The sequence below is a fragment of the Chenopodium album genome, chromosome 7 (genome assembly GCF_948465745.1).
Source record: "Chenopodium album chromosome 7, dcCheAlbu1.1, whole genome shotgun sequence".
NCBI classification, from domain to species: domain Eukaryota; kingdom Viridiplantae; phylum Streptophyta; class Magnoliopsida; order Caryophyllales; family Amaranthaceae; genus Chenopodium; species Chenopodium album.
In genome coordinates, this window is record NC_137840.1 from 70,214,558 (window position 1) to 70,236,430 (window position 21,873).

Here is a 21,873-nt window from a genome sequence, read left to right on the forward strand (position 1 = left end):
ATAGCCGCATAGGTAGTTACAAGAAAAACCTTAAAACCGTACCATAAGCCAAAAGTACCATTGAAATCCATATAACATGATAGTACTACTTATCTTCCTTGCAACAATCGGTTTTATCTACCTTCTTAGAAAACGAAGGAAGAATGAACCATTTAATCCTCCTCCTGGACCTAAAGGGCTTCCTATTATCGGAAACTTACACCAGTTCAACCCTTCAAAACCTCATATCTATTTTGCCAAGTTAGCAAAAATTTACGGTCCAATCTTGACTACACGATTTGGAAGTACAACTGCTGTAGTGGTTCAATCAGCCAAGACGGCGAAAGAGGTCCTTCATACACAGGATCTTAACTTTTGTTACCGCCCATCAACTATAGCAACACAAAGACTAAGTTATAAAGGGTTAGACATAACTTTTGCCCAAAGTTATGGATACTTTAGAGAAATAAAGAAAATATGTGTTGTTCATCTCTTTAGTTCTAAAAGAGTGGAGTCTTTTACTCCAATTCGACAAGAAGAAGTTTTGAGGATGGTAAACAAGATTTCTACTCAAATTTCTTTGTCTTCTGGTTTAGAAATTGTTAACTTGAGCGAGTTGTTAATGAGTTTTGCAAGCTCCAATATTTGCAGAATTGCCTTTGGCAAGAGGTATGTATTAGTGAATTACTATTTGTAATTATGACCTGATTAAATTTTGTTAAACCGTAGTACTAAGAATGATCATTAGTCTAAGAGTGAGGTATAGCTCAAGTGGTTAGAGCTTCCCTCCCGATTCCAGGAGATCCTGGGATCGATTCTCACCCCCGCCCTTTGTGGCTTTCTAAACAAACAAATGATCCACACAAGCAAGCAATAAAATGTTGAATCTTCTTTGGCAATAATTTCTAAGGACAAAAAAATTCTCATTCACACATTATATAAATTAATGATCCACTCGATCATCATTCCCATTAACTATGATAAAGAAACCCCTACGTCTTATTATCAATTATGAAGTAACTCTGCACACTCAAACTAATGTCTAGTTCTTTAAAGTGATAAAAACATATTGTTTAACTATAATGAACACGATAATTTGTGAGCGTCTATTATAAATAAGTAAAATATAATTCAAATAAGTAAAATTTAATTACTACTCCATAGATTTTTTATATCATATTTAAAACTACCTCCGTTTTTTATTAGTTGACATGTTGACTTTAGCACTATTCACATACCTCCCTTTGACTATGTTTTGTGATTTATATGTAAGTAAAAATATAGTCAAGTGGTATCTTGTTGGATTCGTCACAATATATATTTTCAAAATATCAAATTTTTATTAATTTTTCTAATCGGTAATTAAAGCTATTAATGATTTAATTTGTGCATTGACAAACGTGAATAAAGAAACGTGTCAATTAAAAGAAAGGAGAAAGTATTATTTTTTTAAAAAATAAAAAATTCAATTTCTCATAAAAATTCTCTCTCTAAATTTATTTTCAAGATTGTTTCAAAAAAAAAAAAAAATTTATTTTCAAGATTGCAACTATAATATGTAAGCTTTCATTTTCAAAATTCAAAATTTGTCTGTTGATCATGCAAGTTAAATTTAAATAATATTCATTACAAAATATTCTATCAATTAAGTTGGTCCGTTAACCATATGTCTTAATGATTGATTGTCAAGTGTATTCCTTGTTGTAATGTTCTTTATATTGTTATTTTTTTTTTTTGAAAGTAATCTTTATATTGTTAAATAATGTACTTTTAATAAAAAAAAAACATGTACTTTATATTTGTATGTAACAATTAATTAATACACTATATTCTATCCATATGTTCATTAATATGTCACATAATGATCTTTTTTTAGATCTTTTGATTAATAGACATGTATTATAAACTAATTTTTTAAACAAATTAAGTATAGATCAGGGGAATTAAAGTGAATTAAATATATCCTTTTAAAAAAATGTGAATTAAATATATATAGGCATGGTTAAGTGCTTAAGAATTTAAGCTTAGAAATGCTTTTATCCCATTCAATATCCCTAGTAGCTTAGATTAAAATTTGGCTATGTAAAATATATAATACGTGGAGCACACACAAAAAAATTGCAAAGCATGAACACAAAAAGGAAAAAGTTGAACAAAGTATCTTATAGTTTGATTCAAATGTATCACAGGTACGGTGAAAATGAAGGGTCCAACAGAAGAAGATTTCACAACCTTCTGAATGATGCTCAGGCCATGTTTACAGCCTTCTTCTTTACGGATTACTTCCCTTCCATCGGCTGGCTCGATAAGCTAACCGGACAATCATCAAGGCTTGAGAAGACGTTCAAAGATTTGGATGTGTTTTATGATGAAATCATTAACGACCATCTTGACCCTAATCGCCCTGTATCTGAGACAGAGGACATCATTGATGTTTTGCTACAACTTAGAAAAGAGCGTGCCTTTACCTTTGATCTGACTTTAGACCACATTAAAGGAGTTCTTATGGTAATTCATTAAGTTCATGTCTTACAAATTTAATCTTTGTAATAAATTGTTTTTAAATTAAATGGTTCTGAATTTATGTTTCACAGAACATGTTTGTAGCAGGAACTGATACAAGCGCAGCCATGGTAGTTTGGGCGATGACAGAACTAATTAAGAACCCAACCGCGATGAAGAAAGTACAAAAAGAGCTTAGAGGTTTAGCAGGCAACAAGGGTTATGTATCAGCAGATGATCTGCCAAAGCTCGAGTATTTTAAAGCCGTCATCAAAGAAACGTTAAGGTTCCGTCCTGCAGCTCCAGTACTAATAGTCAGGGAAACACTCGAAAAATGCACTATAGAAGGGTACGATATATTACCAAAGACCCTCGTCTTTGTAAATGCATGGACTATCGGAAGAGATCCTGAATATTGGAAAGACCCGGAAGTATTCATGCCCGAGAGGTTTATGGGAAGTTCAATCGATTATAAAGGGCAGGATTTCGAGTTTATTCCTTTTGGTGCTGGAAGAAAAATGTGCCCTGGAATGCTTCTTGGTGTTGCAAACTTTGAGCTAGCATTAGCCAACTTATTATTCTCTTTTGACTGGGAATTACCTGATGATATAAAAATGGAAGATATTGACACTGATACACTGCCTGGTGTAACTATGCACAAGAAAAATCCACTTTGCCTTGTTGCAAGGAAATATACATAGTTTCTAATCTTTCTATAAACTTGATAATCTTAATGATTCATGTTTATCTTCTGAGAGTGATATATGTGTTACATGTTCCTCATCAATTGTTTAAGTTGTACATTTTTTTGTGAATGTGTCACAACTTATTAATGATAACTTATATTGTAAGATTATTAATGATATGATGGACTGTTATGAATTATTAATTTACAAGATATAAGCACATCTGTTGTACATGTAAAAAAATAAAAATAAAAAATGATTAAATCTCTATTAGGGAAGGCGATAATTCTTAAATAGACCTGGTTCACACTAATTTATTGTGGACCACCAATATTAGAGACAATAGGATTGTTTTGTTAATAAAAAAAATGTCACTATATTAAAATAAAGGTTATTATGTTGAAATAAAAGGTAGTGTGTCATAGGCTATAAGAGATTAATTAATTTTTTAATGAAATTTTTAATACAATGGTCAATATGAATAATAAACTCCACTATGTTAAAATTAAGTCACTATTCAACATAATGTCGTACTTTAAGTTCATAATAACAATAAAGGTCGCACTAGTTTTAAAAAAAATTACTATGTTAAAAATAAGGTTACTATATTAAAATTAAGGGTCACTATGTTGAATATAATGTTAGTTACGTGTGTATAAATCTTAGGTCCACAATAATGTATTATTGTGGACTAGGTCCACGCAAGATTTACTGTAATGACGGAATTTGTTATTTGTAGATGTATTTAAGTAACACTTGAGTTTGTTAAAAAATCAAATAATTTGAAAATTAATTTTTTCATTTGTCTGAGATTGAAATCTCAAATTAATTTTTTCATTTGTCTGAGATTCGATTGAAATCTCAAATTTAAGTATGTATCTTATCCATCAATCATTTTTACATCACAAAATTTTGTTTTATTTAAAAATAAGATTCATAAACTATATAAATTTTAATTGATTAAAATATAAAATTAATCAACAAATACATGGAGAAACGTTTATAAGAAAGTTAATTTAATTATCTTAAACATAATTTGATAAAATTTTTAGAATAAAATTCAATTAACAATGTGAGTATGCGACATTATCGGGACACAAAACTAGTACTCTATGGAATTTAAAGTTAAAAGTTATACTCCCTCCGTCCTTTTATTAGAGTCTCATTTTTTCTTATTATATGAGTAATAATTACATTATTAAAAATGAGACTCTAATTAAATAACGAGGAAGTTTCACATACTTACTACATGGCGGCGCTGCCATGACTAACTTGTTAATCATCAACTCTCCAATTTGTATATACTTTTTGTCTACTTTCTAATCAACATGATTACGTTTCTTATTTTGATTATTTTAAATAAGTTAAAATACAAAATTAGAAGTAGACTGTTCTGAAATTTTTGGACCTTTATAGTAAATCATACATTTTCTCTTTCTTCGTTACCCCACCTTTTCCACTTTTTGTTTTTTATATTAAAAAAATACCAAAAAAAAAAAATAAAAAAAAATCCAAGTATAATAAACAAATGTATAAATAAAACTTTTAATTTTTTAAACTTCGTATCTACTCCAAAGTCTTAAGTATTATAGAACGGACGAAGTATTATATATAGAGTGTGTATATACAAAACACAACATAAGCCAAAACCAAGGAGATCATTTACCATGATACTCCCACTCATCTTCCTTGCAACAATCTCTCTTATCTTTCTTCTTCGAAAACGAAGGAAGAATGAACCATTTAATCCTCCTCCGGGACCTAAAGGGCTTCCTATTATCGGAAACTTACACCAGTTCGACCCTTCAAAACCTCACATCTACTTTGCTAATTTAGCAAAGATTCACGGTCCAATCTTGTCTACACGATTTGGAAGTGCACCAGCTGTGGTGGTTCAATCAGCCAAGACGGCGAAAGAGGTCCTTCATACACAGGATCTTAACTTTTGTTACCGCCCATCAATGGTTGCAACACAAAGACTAAGTTATAAAGGGTTAGACTTAGCTTTTGCCCATAGTTATGCATACTTCAGAGAAATAAAGAAAATATGTGTTGTACATCTTCTTAGTTCTAAAAGAGTGGAGTCTTTTACTCCGATTCGACAAGGGAAGTCTTGAGGATGGTAAACAAGATTTCTACACAAATTTCATCTGGTTTAGAAACTGTTAACTTGAGTGAGTTGCTTATGAGTTTTGCATGCTCCAATATATGCAGGATTGCTTTTGGCAAGAGGTATGTATTAATTAGTGTATTACTAATATTGATTAACAACCTTTTGATTTGAATTTGTCAAAATGTATTAAATTAAAATCATATCTCATTAAACTAAGTAGCCCTGCTTGCTTCATTGTGTCATATTTCATATATATATATACAAGTAATAATGTTGAGCAAAGTAACTTATATTAAATTTATCACAGATACGATGAAAATGAAGGGTCCAACAGAAGCAGATTTCAAGACCTTCTAAAGGATGTTCAGGCCATGTTCGCGGCCTTCTTCTTTAAAGATTATTTTCCTTTCATCGGCTGGCTTGATAAACTAACCGGAGAATCATCGAGGCTTGAGAAAACGTTCAAAGATTTGGATGTGTTTTATGATGAAATCATTAGCGACCATCTTGACCCAAATCGACCTGAATCTGAGGCAGAGGACTTAATTGATGTTTTATTACACCTTAGAAAAGAGCGTGCTTTTACCTTTGATCTCACTTTAGACCACATCAAAGGAGTTCTTATGGTAATTAAGTTCTTGTCTTACAATATTTTTTTGGTTCAATGACAGAGTTTAACGGCGATTTATGTTAGCAGATCCCAAATTAATTTGAGACTAAGGCTTTGTTGTTGTTGTTGTACAGTTTGTAAACTTACTGGTTCTGAAAATGTGTTACACAGAATATGTTCGTAGGAGGGTCAGATACAAACTCAGCAATGGTAGTTTGGGCGATGACAGAACTAATTAAGAGCCCAACCGCGATGAAGAAAGTACAAAAAGAAATTCGGGATTCAGCAAGAAACAAGGATTATATATCAACAGATGATCTGCCAAAGCTCGAGTATTTTAAAGCCGTGATCAAAGAAACATTAAGGCTCCGTCCTCCAGTTCCAATGCTAATAGTCAGGGACACACTCGAAAAATGCACTATAGAAGGGTACGACATACTACCAAAAACCCTCGTGTTTGTTAATGTATGGACTATCGGAAGAGATCCTGAATATTGGAAGAACCCAGATATATTTATGCCGGAGAGGTTTATGGGAAGTTCAATTGATTACAAAGGACAGAATTTTGAGTTTATTCCTTTTAGTGCTGGGAGAAGAATGTGCCCTGGAATTTTTCTTGCTGTTGCAAACTTTGAGCTAGCACTAGCCAACTTATTGTTCTCTTTTGACTGGGAATTGCCTTCGGGTATGAAAATTGAAGATATTGACACTGATACGCTTCCTGGTTTGACTATGAATAAGAAAAATCCACTTTGCCTTGTGGCAAGGAAATATACTAGTAATTAAATTTTCTATGCAATGAGTTTGTTCTTAATGATTTACTTGTCTTTTGAGATTTAGAGAATGAATGATAATGTGTGTTAAATGTGTCCCTTATCAATAATTTCATTTATATATACGTATGTACGTGTGTCACGTAAATTATTAATTATAGTTAGAGTTTGATGCTGACTGGTAGGGAGTTATTATGCATGATATGATGATCATGAGATAATGTCCATCCTACCTTGAGCTATCTTTGGGGGAATTCCTTGTTTCTCATATTGAGAAACGAAATTTGTTTCTCATAAGGGCATTTTCGTGAATTAATCAACAACTTTTTTCATTACTATATTGTAACATGGAATGAATACGGAATGAATCAATGTTAAATGATTTCTATTCTCTTCCTCTTCTCTCCTTTGAATTCCATGTTTTTTTTTTTATTTCAACACAATTACTTGGTAAGTTATTAATACCCTTTACAATTTTTGTTATGCTAAAATCAAGTGCAAAATAGAGATTTAGGTAAATGCTCCACCCCACAATTGGTTAGAGAGTATGCCGAGTGACAATGTTATTGAATCATGTGAATGCTGGGAAATTCCCTATTTTTCATGGTGAGAAACGAAATTTGTTTCTCATGAGGGCATTTTCGTGAATAAATCAACAACTTTTTCATTATTGTGGGCTCCACAGTTGAATAAAATTATTGGTTTATTTACGAAAATGTCATGTGAGAAACAAAATTTGTTTCTCGCTATGAAAAATCGGGGCATCCTCTGTGAATGTTTTCGTTCTTTCATGATCATATCCATACTAGATTAATTTTGATAATGTCGTACAACATCAAGGTATCACGTGGATAAAAGATGGCCACTCACATTTCATGTAACGCAACTTGTAATATATTGTGATATGGAGATTGCAGAAGATTTTTTTTTTTTTTTTTTATATACACAATATTGATCATAAGCTTCAATTCAGTCTATTATCTATATATAATTAGTACAATTAACCCTATTACAATAAAATCATGTTGATAATAATATCTTTTCTAGCAATTTTATCCCTAGTAATACTTTTCCTTCTTCCAAATCGCAAAAAAAATGAGCCATTTCATCCACCCCCGGGACCTAAAGGGATCCCCTTCATCGGAAACCTACACCAATTCGACACCTCGAAACCACACGTCTACTTTGCCGAGCTAGCCAAGACCTACGGCCCGATCTTGAGCTTACAATTTGGACGTGTACCTGTTATTGTGGTGCAATCAGCCAAGTTAGCAAGGGAGGTCTTACACACACAAGACCTTAACTTTTGTAGTAGACCGTCTATGGTTGGAATTCAAAGGTTAAGTTATAATGGATTAGACATAGCTTTTGCCCCTTATAATGAGTATCAAATAAAAATTAAAAAGATTAGTATTGTTCATCTTCTTAGCTCTAAAAGAGTTCAATCTTTTGCTCCAATTCGTCAAGAAGAAGTATCAAGAATGATCGAGAAGATATCATCCCTCTCCGAAGCTTCAGAAATTATAAATTTGACTGAATTCCTAGCGAATTTTGCAAGATTGAATGTTTGTAGAACTGCATTTGGAAAGAGGTATTACATCAAACTCCCTAATAATTTAACATTTTATTGACCAAAAATGCTTAGAAAAATTGTGCATGTTTGTGAAAAATTATTATTTCGTAGTAATATTTTGTATTGAAAACTATGGATTTGAAATTAGATGTTTGACTTTTTGTGTATTATATATGCGTGGCATTAAATTATATTGGTGGAGTTTTGAGAGTATGTATCAATGTGACAATGTATGATTTCTATTATCTATCTAACTTGTTTCGTGTAAGCTTAGAAAAATATAGGATTATTGAATTTGTTTAGAGATAAGCCTTATCCTATTTTAATCCACACAAAAGGTAGTAAAAGAAAATGGCGGGAAATAAAAGGCATAATTTAGGCATTATTCTAGAGGCGATTATGGGTTGGGCTAGAGATGGCTCGTGTCAGTACCACGAGTTTTGGGGTTAGTTAGGCCGGCACACAAGTTTGTGTCGTGCCGTACAGAGCCGAAGTTTTCAAAAGGTTAGTCCGTGCACGGTCCAGGCCCACATGCCATCGTGACTCGCTTGCGTGCCAAAATTGCATTGATTGTAGTTTGCTTTGTTGTGCCGGGTCTTAATGTGATTCTCCCAAATATAGGCGGCCCAGCCCGACCCATAATTGTCACACACAGTACCGTGTCGTGCTTTTTTCGTGCTAAGCTTCAGGGCAGCCCCGGCCAGACCCAGTGTCATTTTTAGGTTGGGCTTGGCAAATAAAATGATCCATTTGTGACAAAGGAGTCCAATTAAAAGTGCAATTTTATAAGTACTTACTAACTCCGTATCATAATACATTATAATCTGCATAAAAGTCAACTACTTCGTATATGTATGGGCCTGGACGACATTTCGAGTCAAAACTTACGTATTATTATAAAATTAAATTTATTTTATTACATATCAAATTCACATTATCCTTTATTAATTTTTTTGTTAAAAGTGATATGTAATATGATCAATAGTATTATATCTCTAGCATAAATTGGATGGCATGCACGGATTGAGACTCGATACAAAAGGAGAATGCATCATGACTCATAAACTAGTTTATGAACTTAATATCAAAACCGACAAGTAGTAGTTGGTCTAATGGTAAGAATTGTATGTCTAATGAGGTAAACATGACCTTCTTTTTCAAATAAATAAATAAATAAATAAACAAATAAAAAATGGCATTTGTTCAAGTTTGCACATTTCAATTCAGGTACGAGGATGATGAAAGGTCAAGTAGCAGATTTCACAAGCTAATAAGAGAAGCAGAAGCCATGTTTACAACCTTCTTCTTTAGTGATTATTTTCCTTCTATTATTGGGTGGTCTGATAAGCTAACCGGAAAATTCTCTAGACTTGAGAAGACATTTAAGGATTTAGATGCATTCTTTGAAGAAATCATTAATGATCATCTTGACCCAAACAAGCCTAAATCCGAGCGAGAAGATATCGTTGATGTTCTACTCCAACTCATGAATGAACGCTCATTTGAGCTCACATTAGACCACATCAAAGCAGTTTTAATGGTAACATAAATATTTCATCTTGTACTTCATATTCTAGTCGTCTTTGGCATGAATACACCCTCAAATGTATTTTTCTTTTGTCTTTATAAATTTCATTGACATTTACGGCTTTAAAGTTAGTGATAAAACACATATTAGACAATGGAGATCCATTACTATATATTCTAGAATGAGGCTTTCATAATAAAGTTACGCATTATTCTAACATTAATGTTCTTGTCTTGTCAAATTAATCTTCTAAAAAACACTTTTTTTTTTTTTTTTTTTTGGATACATGCATTCTTATGAAATCACTCTAATGGTGGCAACTTGCTAAATTAAACCTTTTTGCAGGTCATATTAATAGCAGGAACGGATACAAGTTCAGCCATGGTAATTTGGGCAATGGCAGAGCTAATGAAAAATCCTATTTCAATGAAAAAGGTACAAGAAGAGCTTCGTAATGTCATGCAACACAAGGGATGCATCAATAATAGTGACCTCGTAGGGCTTGAATACTTCAAGGCAGTAGTGAAAGAAACATTTAGGCTACAACCAGCAACACCGTTGTTAATTGTGCACGAAACAATTCGAAAAAGCACAATTGAAGGGTATGATATATTACCTAAAACTTTGGTGTATGTGAATGCATGGGCTATTGGAAGAGATCCCGAAATTTGGTCAGATCCAGAAAAATTCATGCCAGAAAGGTTTTTGGGAAGTTCAATTGATTTCAAAGGATATGACTTTGAATTAATCCCATTTGGTGCAGGAAGAAGGATATGCCCCGGAATTCATCTTGGTGTAGCTAACATGGAATTAGCACTTGCAAATTTGTTGTACTATTTTGATTGGGAATTGCCTAGTGGTGTTAAGAAGGAAGACATCGATAATGATACATTCCCGGGCATTACCATGCATAAGAAAAATCCATTATGCCTTTTGGCGAAAAAAATTAATAAAATTTAAAAACAAGTTATTAGTATAAAATGTAAGCTTGAAGTATTATTGTAGGACATAATACAATTGTAGCCTGTTATATTAGATTTCATGCATGCATGTTAGAGATATCGGAACATATATTTTCAGTATATATCATTTAAGAGAATAATATATTTAGGATATTTATGTTAAGATATTATTTTGAGAATATATCATTATATATATATATATATATATATATATATATATATATATATATATATATATATATATATAGAGAGAGAGAGAGAGAGAGAGAGAGAGAGAGAGAGAGAATGACGTTCCTGTTTGATTGATGACTGATGAGTTCGAAAAGATGAACGTTCTCATCGTTGAAAAAGAAGAGACAAAAATTGAAGGCGACATCACAAGAGTGTGCATCTCGGCTTCAACAAAGTGAAGAATTTCCAATCGCAACGTTCGTGTTACTGCCGTTACGATTGCGGGAGGGTGTTAGAGATATCGGAAAATATATGTGTGATATATTTTCCGTATATATCATTTAAGAGAATAATATATTTAGGATATTTATGTTAATATATTATTTTGAGAATATATCATTAGGATATATAGTATATCTTTTAGGAATATTGTTTCTTATCTTATGTTCGTAGATTTTGTATAAATACTCAACTTATTGATGAATAATAATCAAGCAATACAAAAGCCATTCATTCTCTCTTCACCCTAATTTGTCAATGTACGATATGTATAATTATATTCATACTACGTACTTCCTCTGTTCTTCTATTTCAATTTTTTTTTACCCAATGCTAATATTTGAGTCAAACTTTGAAAGCTTTGTCTATAATTTCTTGTTATAAGAAATAATATAGTCATGTGTGATTTTGTCAGATTCTTCTCATTGTATATTTTGTTAATATAAAGTTTCATTATTTCTATCAATATAAAAATGGAGATATACACGTTTTAAGACATGTCTTTAAAGTTTAAAACCATGATGAAAAATTCTAATGGAACAAAAAAAATTAAGAACGGAGAGAATACGTCTTATCACTCTTATGTAAAGATTGTAAACCAATAAAATAATAACTTTGATTGTAAATGGAGAAATATATAATTTCACCAATTTTAATAAAAGAGGGCTAGCAAAGTTGGATTTTAATAAAACTATTTTGTTGTTTTATTTGTTGCTTTTTTTTTAAATGTCAATTTTGGCTATTGGGACTATATGTTCCAGCAAAGTGTAGTGGATCTTATTATTATTTGACTAAAAATAATACGAAGTACTTTAATAATTGAACTATGAATCAAAAGGTTAGCTTTACATCAATTCTTGAGTTTATAAGTCAATTTAATCTGGAGACTTAATTACTTCAAGTTGTGGTCTAATTAACTCAAACAAAAGATTATTTATCATTCAAGTCAAATCACATTCAATCTCACCAAAATGATATGCTCAATTTCTTATGGTCAAACTCTAATAATGGTGACAAAATATTTGGGGATGCCCTTGTTTTCTCATAGTGAGAAACAAAATTTGTTTCTTACATGGTATTTTTTATTCAATTGTATGTGGAGCAATATGAGAAATAGGGAATTTTCCTAAATATTTCCATTAAGATATATATATTTAATCGATCCCAGGACCTCCTAGGATCAGGAGGGAAGCTCTAACCACTTGAGCTATCCCTCGCTCTCATATATATATATATATATATATATATATATATATATATATATATATCTCACCGTTTTTTTGTTTTTTGTTTTTGGCTTTTTGTTTTCAAAAAAATAGATCGAAAAATAAAAACAAAAAAAAAAACGATTTCAAACAAGCCCTAATTTTTTTAATTTAATTTTTTTTCTTGTATATATATTTATGCATGCATCATACGCATATAAGGCAAGTTTTATATTTTTTTCATTTTCTTTTAAATGCAACACATTTTCTTGACATGCATTTTAAGGGATCAATCAATATACAAATTAATCAAAATAATTTATACATGCATATAGTATCTAACCTTTCTTCAATTTTAATATTCAAATTATATTGTAATAAAATCACTCATTTAGCTACTCTAATCAACTTTAACAAAAACGTGCCAAATTAAGGATTGTATCTTACAGATTATACATGTACTATAATAAAAGGGTAATGCTATATGCAGCCCTTAGGGCTGCATATAAGCATTTAATATACTTTCTTTTTTTAGTATTAAGTTGGGAATTTATAGACAATTTACGAGTAAATCGGTGTAATAAATGTTTATTAATTTACGAATTTATATGCAGCCCTAAGGGCTGCATATATAGCTTCTTATTTCGGTATTTCCCAACCGAAGACCAATATTTGCAATTATTGGTTGGACACACAGTGAGTGAGTGAGTGAGTGAGTGAGTGAGTGACACACATAAAGATAACACAATTTGAGACAAATTTTGGAATAAGACTAGCCCCACTAGCTACGCGGTTACGCCATAAGAAAACAAAACAATTACTCGTATTTATTATTGTTTGTGGAGTACAAAACTACTCATATTTGCAATGTGCTGAATTGTTGTGGTTGTACTATAGCTACGCGCCTACGCGGTTACTCAACTTGGTAATGTGCCATTAAACAATAAATAAAATTAAATTCAAAATTAATTAATAATACTTGTATAAATATGTGATCCAAATCGCAAGTTAGGGCTTTATACGCCAGCTACATACCAATACCAAGTATTTGTGGGGCTTTATACAAATAAGCGCATGTGATAAATTCGATGATAAGATACCATCACTCTTTAGACTTCGCCGACTACATACTCACTAACTATATATATATGTCTCCCTTAGTTGCAAACTTCTAACTAACTACACATATAACATATTCATCAATATATAGTTGAATAATAGCAAGAAAAAGAAAATATGTTACTCTTCCTCTTATTCATTGCATCAATCTCTCTCATTTGCCTTCTTCTAAAACACAGAAAAAATAAACAATTAAATCTACCACCCGGACCTAAAGGTCTTCCTATTATTGGAAATCTTCATCAATTTGACCCCATAAACCCTCATCTCTACTTTACCAAGTTAGCAAAAATGTATGGCCCTATCTTTCGTTTTCAAATTGGAAATCGATCGATGGTTGTGATACAAACAGCTAAGATGGCCAAAGAGGTGTTACAAATACAAGATAAAAACTTTTGTAACAGAAAAGTGTTGGTTGGTGGAAAAAGGCTAACTTACAATGGTTTAGACATTGTTTTTGCTCCATATGGTGAGTATTATAGAGAAATTAAGAAGATTTTTGTGGTTCATCTACTAAGTTCCAAGAGAGTCAAGTCTTTTGCTCCAATTCGACACGAAGAAGTCTCAAGGACCATTCAAAAGATCTCATCTCTTTCGTCTGAAAATAAAGTTGTCAATTTGAGTGAATTGTTGTTTAATTGTGCATGTTCTACCCTATGCAGGATTGCCTTTGGAAAACGGTACGTATTACTCTTGCCCAAATTCACTAATAAATTTTATTCATTAGGAAGTGAACGCAAGTGCATGAATACATGATGTTAAATTGTTTATCATATATAAATGTGATTGTTTTCTTACGAAAAAATTCTTATGCCTCGCTCCACAGTTACGAGAATGATGATGGGACAAGGAGTAGATTCCATGACCTTTTGAATGAAGCTCAAGCTTTGATCGCCGGCTTCTTCTTTGCAGATTACTTCCCTTACACCGGCTGGCTTGATAAGCTAGCTGGAAAATATTCGAAACTTGAGAAAACATTCAAGAAATTCGAAGAGTTTTTTGAAGAAGTCATTGATGAACATCTTGACGTAAGGAGACCTAAATCTGATAGAGAAGACATGGTTGACATTCTACTCCATCTCAAGAAAGAGCGTTTATTTTCATTTGACCTCACTCTGGATCACATTAAGGCAACATTAATGGTAAATATTCTTACTTTTGCTCATTTATATAATACTCTCTTCGTCCCATAATATTAAACATAATTACTATAGAATATGCATTTATTAAAAAATGAAATGATAATGGGCTCTACACTTGGGCCTAGTGAAATCTTAAAACTAGGCCAATTACTATATGGTAATCCCATATTGGCCATATACACTGTACACATGCTAGCAATTTACTTGTACAATAACATTTACATGGTTCGATTAGGTCATAAATGGCAAGACATCATTCAAGTTATTTATATTTCAAAATAAATGTGTTTAATTAAAATTAAGTTATTCATATTTTAAAATAAAATGTGGCTTAGTCAACAATTTAGTTTTTTCATGAATTAAATGTTTAAAATATACGGAGCATGTCTATATTACAAATTAAAGTATTAATTATTAAATATTTATAACTTCTCAGGATATCATATTAGCCGGAACAGACACTAGTATAGCTATGGTAATTTGGGCAATGACTATGTTATTGAAAAATCCCAATGCAATGAAGAAAGTTCAAGACGAGCTTAGGAATGAAATTCAAAACAAAGGGTTTATCGAAGAAGGTGATCTCTCAAATCTCAAATATTTCAAGGCAGTAGTTAAGGAAACATTCCGATTACACCCAGCAACTCCATTATTGATTCCACGAGAAACATTGCAAAATTGCACCATCGAAGGATATGATATTCAATCCAAGACTATGTTATATGTCAACTTATGGGCGATTAATAGAGATCCTAAAATTTGGAAAGACCCTGATTTATTTATGCCAGAAAGGTTTTTGGAATGTTTGATAAATTTCCTAGGACAAGATTTCGAGCTAATTCCTTTTGGAGCTGGAAGAAGAATATGTCCTGGCCTACATCTTGGTGTTGCTAGCTTGGATATTATGCTTGCCAATTTACTATATTTTTTTGATTGGGAACTGCCTATTGGTTTAAGGAGGGACGACATTGACACTGATGTGCAACTTGGAGTAACAATGCATAAGAAAAATCCTCTTTGTCTTTTAGCAAATAAACTAGTGTGTGATACAGGAAATAACAAAATAAAGTGAAATATATTGGTGGTTTTATAAAAATATTATCATTTGTTAAATTTTGTAAATATAATTGAACATCAAATATCATTGTTTAATATGCAATAATCTAAATGTTAAGTTGTACTATAGTTTGAATTATTTGTTAAATTGAACATCAGTTTGTATTATTTGTTGAAGGGATTTTTTTTTATTAGAGAACGGAGATCCATTACTATAGTTTGTAGTATGAGACTCTCATAACAAAATTACATATTCTAACATTAATATGTTGGTGTGTACATCCTCTAAAAAAACTATCATTTTTTTTTGTTATATGAATTCTTATGATGTCACTCTAATGGTGCCAACTCGCTAAACCTTTTACAGGTCATATTAATAGTAGGAACGGATACAAGTGCAGCCATGGTAATTTGGGTAATGGCGGAGCTCCGTAATGTCATGCAGCACAAGGGATGCCGCATCAACAATAATGACCTCATAGGGCTTGAAAACTTCAAAGCAGTGGTGAAAGAAACATTTAGGCTACAGCCAGTAACTCCAATTCTATTGTGCATGAAACAATTCGAAAAAGCATCATTGAAGGGTATGATATATTAACAAAAACTTTAGCATATGTGAATGCATGGCCGCATGGGCTATTGGAAGAGATCTCGAAATTTGGTCAGACCCGGAAAAATTCATGCCAGAAAGGTTTTTGGGAGGTTCAATTGATTTCAAAGGATATGACTTTGAACAAATCCCATTTGGTGCAGGGGGAAGGATATGCCCCGGAATTCATCTTGGTTTCGCTAACATGGAATTAGCACTTGCAAATTTGTTGTACTATTTTGATTAAGAATTGCTTAGTGATGTTACGAAAGAAGACATCGAAAATGATACTAATAGATATTATAGGATTACGATAATATTTGTTGCAGAGTTAGGATATATTGTATATATTTTTCATATAGTTTGTATTCTTATCGTACTAGGATTCCTAACAAGATTAGGACTAGTATTGTACACACTCCAATCTGAGGAGTTTTCCTGAAATCCAACATGGTATCAGAGCTTTAGGTTTCGATCTAGCTAGCTTCCGCAATTTTTCATTTTTTCCACCAAACTTTCTTTTACAGAATTTAATTCGTGCTCAACATTTATTAGCAATTTCTCCAATAGTAATTAATTTACACGTACCACCAACATACTTTGTCTAAATCGAGTGCAGAAGCAGAATATCGAGGCGTCACAAATGTTGTCTCTGAGGCTTGTTGGCTTCGTAATCTTTTACTTGAGTTACATTGTCATCTACGGCAGGCTACATACTATTGTTTATTGTGATAATGTCAGTGCTATTTACCTTTCTGGCAACCCGGTACAACACCAACGCACCAAACATGTGGAGATGGATATTCATTTTGTTCGAGAAAATGTTGCTTTGGTACAAGTTCGGGTTCTACATGTTCCATCTAGATATCAATTTGCGGACATTTTCACTAATGGCCTACCACGAGAATTATTTCTGGATTTTAGGTCCAGTCTTATCGTACGACCTCCTCCCGCTACGACTGCGGGGGTGTGATAGATATTATAGGATTACGATAATATTTGTTGTAGAGCTAGGATATATTTTTGATAGAGTTTGTATTCTTATCGTACTAGGATCCCTAACAAGATTAACACTAGTATTGTAACACTATATACATTGATTATGATACACACTCCAATCTGAGGAGTTTTCCCGAAAACCAACAGATACATTCCCAGGCATCACCATGCATAAGAAAATCCCATTATGCCTCTTGGCAAAAAAAAAAAGAAAAATAATAAAATTTGAAAACAAGTTATTAGTATAAAATGGCATGTGTGCATGAAGTATTATTTTAGGACTACAAGTGTGGCCTATTACATTAGATCTCGTGCAGTACTATATTTTGCTTGGATGTTTCTACTATGATCATCTTTATTGTGACCATGACTATACTTAATTATAATTAGCTAATTTTTGTTACATTTTAAAATCTTGGTCAAACCTAGCTACTTTTTAATTTTTTTTCCATTTTAATTCATTTTCATATTTCCAAAAATTAATTATTGATTCCGAAAATGGTTTTTTGTGTCAAAATTATTTTATAATAAGCTATTTATAATAAAATTCAAAAATAAGATTAAATAAAAAAAAAATCAAAATACAAAAATTACTTTTCATAGTTCATCAATGTTCTTCATCGTTCTTCAATGTTCTTCAAGTTTGTTCATCCATTGATAAAATTAACCACCAATATATAATAAAAAAAATGGCCTGATTTATACAACCATTGCGAAATTTTAATAAATCAAAGTTCAGTGTTCTAATATAATCATTTGGCCATTAGGGTAGGTTTTTAATCCTTGAAAAATATATTTTGATTGTACAATATCAATCACAAGTGCGAAAACAGCGAATATGTACAATAAAAATATTAAAATCTGATAATTGATCACGATTGTACAATAAAATTATTAAAATCTGATAATTGCATACTTGAAACAAATATTCTACTAGTACTTCCTTTGGGTTTTTTGTTGACACTTTTAACTTTTAACATTATTTACAAATTATATACTTGTATTGATTATGTTTAGTGATTTATTTATAGTTATGATAAAATATAGTTCTTCACCCAACAAAAAAAAAAAAAAAAAAAAAAAAAAAAAGTGCTACATTGGACCAGACGTGATAATAATGTATCTACTAATTAAAAACGAAGGGAATATATAATTTACCTATCTTACTTAAAGATCCACTACAAGAAAATTGTCTTTTCGTAGCGATTATTTTGTAGCGATTGTACATTCGCTACAATATGCAAGTATGTTTGTGAAATATTTAAGGAAATTGTATCATTTTACAATGACCATGGTTTTCCCATATAAAATCGATGCGGAAAACATAATAATACATATCCACACTATTTTTGCACATTTATAAAATTGTGAGAAATTGTATCATTTACAATCGCCACTAAATCCCAAAAATCGATACAAAAAGCCTTTTCTACACTAGATATATAAATATTGTTTATTGATGAAACATTTAATATAAGAGTTTGAGGTTGCATGTTCGAATCTTGCACAGTTCATATGTTTTTTTTTTTTTTTTTTTTTTTTTTTAGAAAATGAGTTCTAACATTTATAACAATTATGATCGCTACAATAATCACCACGATTGGATGTAGTTTTTCGTATTGATTATTGAGGCCAACCCCAGCAATATTGAAAACCACTATTAAAGGCTAAGACAACGGGAGATATTGTATCAAATGACCATTCGTTGAGAAAGCTTTTTGCTGCAATTACAATCGATACTAAAAGTTACATTAATCGCTACGAAAAGGTTATTTTCTTGTAGTAATCAGAGGGCTAGCAAAGTTGGATTTGAATGAAACTATTTTGTTGTTTATTTGTTGCTTTTTTTTTTTTTTTCTTTCCTAATGTCAATTTTGGCTATAGGCGGGACAATGTTTTAGCAAAGTGAAGTGGATCTTATTATTATTTGACTAGAAATAATACGAAATACTTTAATAATTGAATTATGAAAATTAAGATTAGCTTTAAATCAATTCTTGAGTTTATAAGTCAATTTTGGAGTCTTAACTACTTCAAGTTGTGGCCTAATTTAATCAAATAAAAGATTACTCCGTATTTATCATGCAAGCATTCAATATCACCAAAATGATTATTTACATTAATACATTTCATAAATATACAATTACGTGAGATAATAATTGATTCATCTTTATCTACTTATAATATTAGTAGTTTATTAATAATTTTTAACAATATATATAAATATATTGATGGTCAAAGATAAGTGTTAGTAAATAAGCAAATTAAACGGAAACACTTATCTCAATGTTGTGTACACCAATTGACAATAGCCGCGTCGTGGAGAACCACTGACCTAAAAGACGATTCTGCGCTACCTTCCGGTGCAGTAGACTAGAAGCAGTCGCCCTCCAGGATAAGCACGGCGCCGGAGTTTATGTGCACTCACAAACCCGACTGGAACTCAGAATACTTGCTCAGAAAACATAACAGAAAGAATTCGTGTTTAGATATATTTAGAGAAGAGAGAAGGCTAATTGTTGTTTTCTTTAGGAGGTGAATAGGGAGGTGTTAAACACCGCCAACAATTTTTATCAATACCGCCAACATATTAGATGAATGGACAACAATACCCTTAGTACACCCCCCAACTTTCTTCCTCTTTCTCTATTTTTTTCTCTCTCTCATCACCCACAACCACCACTTCTCTCTCCGTGCTTTCTCTCTCATCACCTATTTCCCAACCACCACACCACCACAACAGAGGCTGTAAGTTAGAGGTGAAGGGGAGCGGTGCCACTGTACACATTGGAGGTGGAAGGGCAGCAATGGTGACGGTCTGTTGGTTGAAGGTGACAAACTGGTATTGCGGTGGTCGGCAAAACCAGTTCGTCTTCTTTTTTATATAACCTCCGGCGATCACTACCGGCACACAAAACCGGTTAACACTGTCGGTAACCGGCGCTCAAAACTTGTGGTTACCCAGGCCAACCAGTTTTTGGCGTCGATTGTTGGCCACGGTCGACCGGTTTTGGGCGCCGATTGTTGGCCACGGTCGACCGTTTTTGGGCGCCGATCAATAGTACATCACAAATCCGCTGCTTGTTTTTATTATTTTTTAAAAATTATGTTAGAGAAGGAATACAAGTCATTTCTCTTCTTCATCATAATTTGTCAAATTATAATTATTCACTTGAGTTCAAGTAGTAGTGTAGTACAGTTATTGTGATTGTTATTATTATTATTTATAGTATTATAATTATTTATTTGTTAAAAAAAAAAGTACTCTAAAATATAAATATTTGTTGTTACGTGACTCCTAGTGGCATGGGTGGTGAAAGCGGCGGTGGTGGCTTTTGTGATGGTTGCCAATTGGGTTTGTCCCTTATGAGAGAGTAGGCTATGTGACGATGGTTAACTATAGGATAAGGGTAACTTTGTCTCTTCATAACTTTTGTTGGCGGTTTTGATAAAAAATGTTGGCGATAATTAGTGATTCACGGTGAATAAGGTTTATTTATAAGGCAATGGAGGGAGTAAAAACAACCAACAATTAAGGGGAAAATGGTCATCAATCAAGTGGTGTAACATCCACCCATTAATCCCCAATAAGATCTAGCTTTTATCAACATTAAAAGGGGTAACGGCTAGTCTTTAAGTGACAACATTAATCAGCAATAATGTGCATTAAATTAGCAATAAGAGGAAGCTAAAATTAAGGGATTCCAATAGCCATTAAATCCCAACAGTCAAAAGAATAAACACCGTAACTTCTTTGTTTTACTTCAAGAACTTCCAACAATAAGTTTAGAACATAGTCTAAAATAAATGAATAATACATCATAATACCAAAAGATAATAAAAAAGACCTATCATAAACTTTGTACAATATTCATGTTTCAACGAAGAAGCAAATAAAATCAAGCAAACACACGTGACATAATTGTATATGTATAGCCATTTTAGTCCACTCGCATATTAGTACAACGAAATAAAATGGGGTGACAAGAGAAAGATTATATCAGGAATTCACGAGTACCTTTATTAGGAATTTTATTTATTTATTTATTTATTTATAAAAAAAAACCCCTAATTTTATAATTTAATTTTATTTTCATCCATGCATCACATGTATGTAGAACAAGTTTAATACTCCCTCCGTCCCCGATTGATAGTCACTTTTGAAGAAAAATCACGGGAATTAAGGTGAATTAAATAAAGTACATTGAAAAAGTGAATTTACATTGGGTGTGCAAAAAAGTAGAGAGAGAAAGTAATTAAAGTACATGGGAAAGTAAAATTTACATAGTAAAGTTAAATTTGCACAAATATTTTTGCAAATGTTAGAGAATTTTGGTAAAAAAATAATATTAATGGTACTTGAAAAAAGCAAATGTGACTAGCATTTTGTGTCACCTAAAATGACAAAAGTGACTATCAATCGGGGACGGAGGGAGTATTATTTCATTTTCTTATAAATGCAATGCACTTGGTTAACATGTATTTTTAGAGATTAAGTAATGTAAACTGACAAATTAATCAAAATAAATTATACATGTATGCAGTATTAACTTTTCTCTAATCTTAATAGTGAATTTTTTTTTGAGG

At 31.8% G+C, this 21,873-nt stretch overlaps 4 protein-coding genes and 1 pseudogene across 5 annotated transcripts; all 5 read left to right on the top strand.

Moving 5' to 3' along the window:
- The first annotated feature begins 40 nt into the window (after positions 1-40).
- LOC145639356 (cytochrome P450 83B1-like) lies at positions 41-3,341 on the top strand. Its single transcript, XM_081690582.1, has 3 exons — positions 41-648; positions 2,169-2,487; positions 2,574-3,341. The coding sequence occupies exons 1-3, from the start codon at positions 77-79 to the stop codon at positions 3,180-3,182; spliced, it is 1,500 nt and encodes a 499-aa protein (XP_081546708.1). The 5' UTR covers positions 41-76; the 3' UTR covers positions 3,183-3,341.
- Positions 3,342-4,824: 1,483 nt separating this feature from the next.
- Positions 4,825-6,761, top strand: LOC145639357 (cytochrome P450 83B1-like; annotated as a pseudogene). Its single transcript, XR_014114872.1, has 3 exons — positions 4,825-5,399; positions 5,588-5,906; positions 6,062-6,761. The product of XR_014114872.1 is annotated as a cytochrome P450 83B1-like (transcript).
- Positions 6,762-7,612: 851 nt separating this feature from the next.
- On the top strand, positions 7,613-10,848 carry LOC145638279 (5-OH-xanthotoxin synthase-like). The gene is made up of 3 exons (XM_081689246.1): positions 7,613-8,254; positions 9,464-9,776; positions 10,110-10,848. Exons 1-3 carry the CDS (start codon positions 7,686-7,688, stop codon positions 10,722-10,724), a joined length of 1,497 nt encoding a protein of 498 aa, XP_081545372.1. The 5' UTR covers positions 7,613-7,685; the 3' UTR covers positions 10,725-10,848.
- Positions 10,849-13,543: 2,695 nt separating this feature from the next.
- LOC145638280 (cytochrome P450 83B1-like) lies at positions 13,544-15,715 on the top strand. Its single transcript, XM_081689247.1, has 3 exons — positions 13,544-14,180; positions 14,327-14,642; positions 15,079-15,715. The coding sequence occupies exons 1-3, from the start codon at positions 13,618-13,620 to the stop codon at positions 15,712-15,714; spliced, it is 1,515 nt and encodes a 504-aa protein (XP_081545373.1). The 5' UTR covers positions 13,544-13,617; the 3' UTR covers position 15,715.
- Positions 15,716-16,116: 401 nt separating this feature from the next.
- Positions 16,117-16,534, top strand: LOC145640603 (cytochrome P450 71B23-like). Its single transcript, XM_081691856.1, has 2 exons — positions 16,117-16,282; positions 16,452-16,534. The coding sequence occupies exons 1-2, from the start codon at positions 16,117-16,119 to the stop codon at positions 16,532-16,534; spliced, it is 249 nt and encodes an 82-aa protein (XP_081547982.1).
- Positions 16,535-21,873: the final 5,339 nt, after the last annotated feature.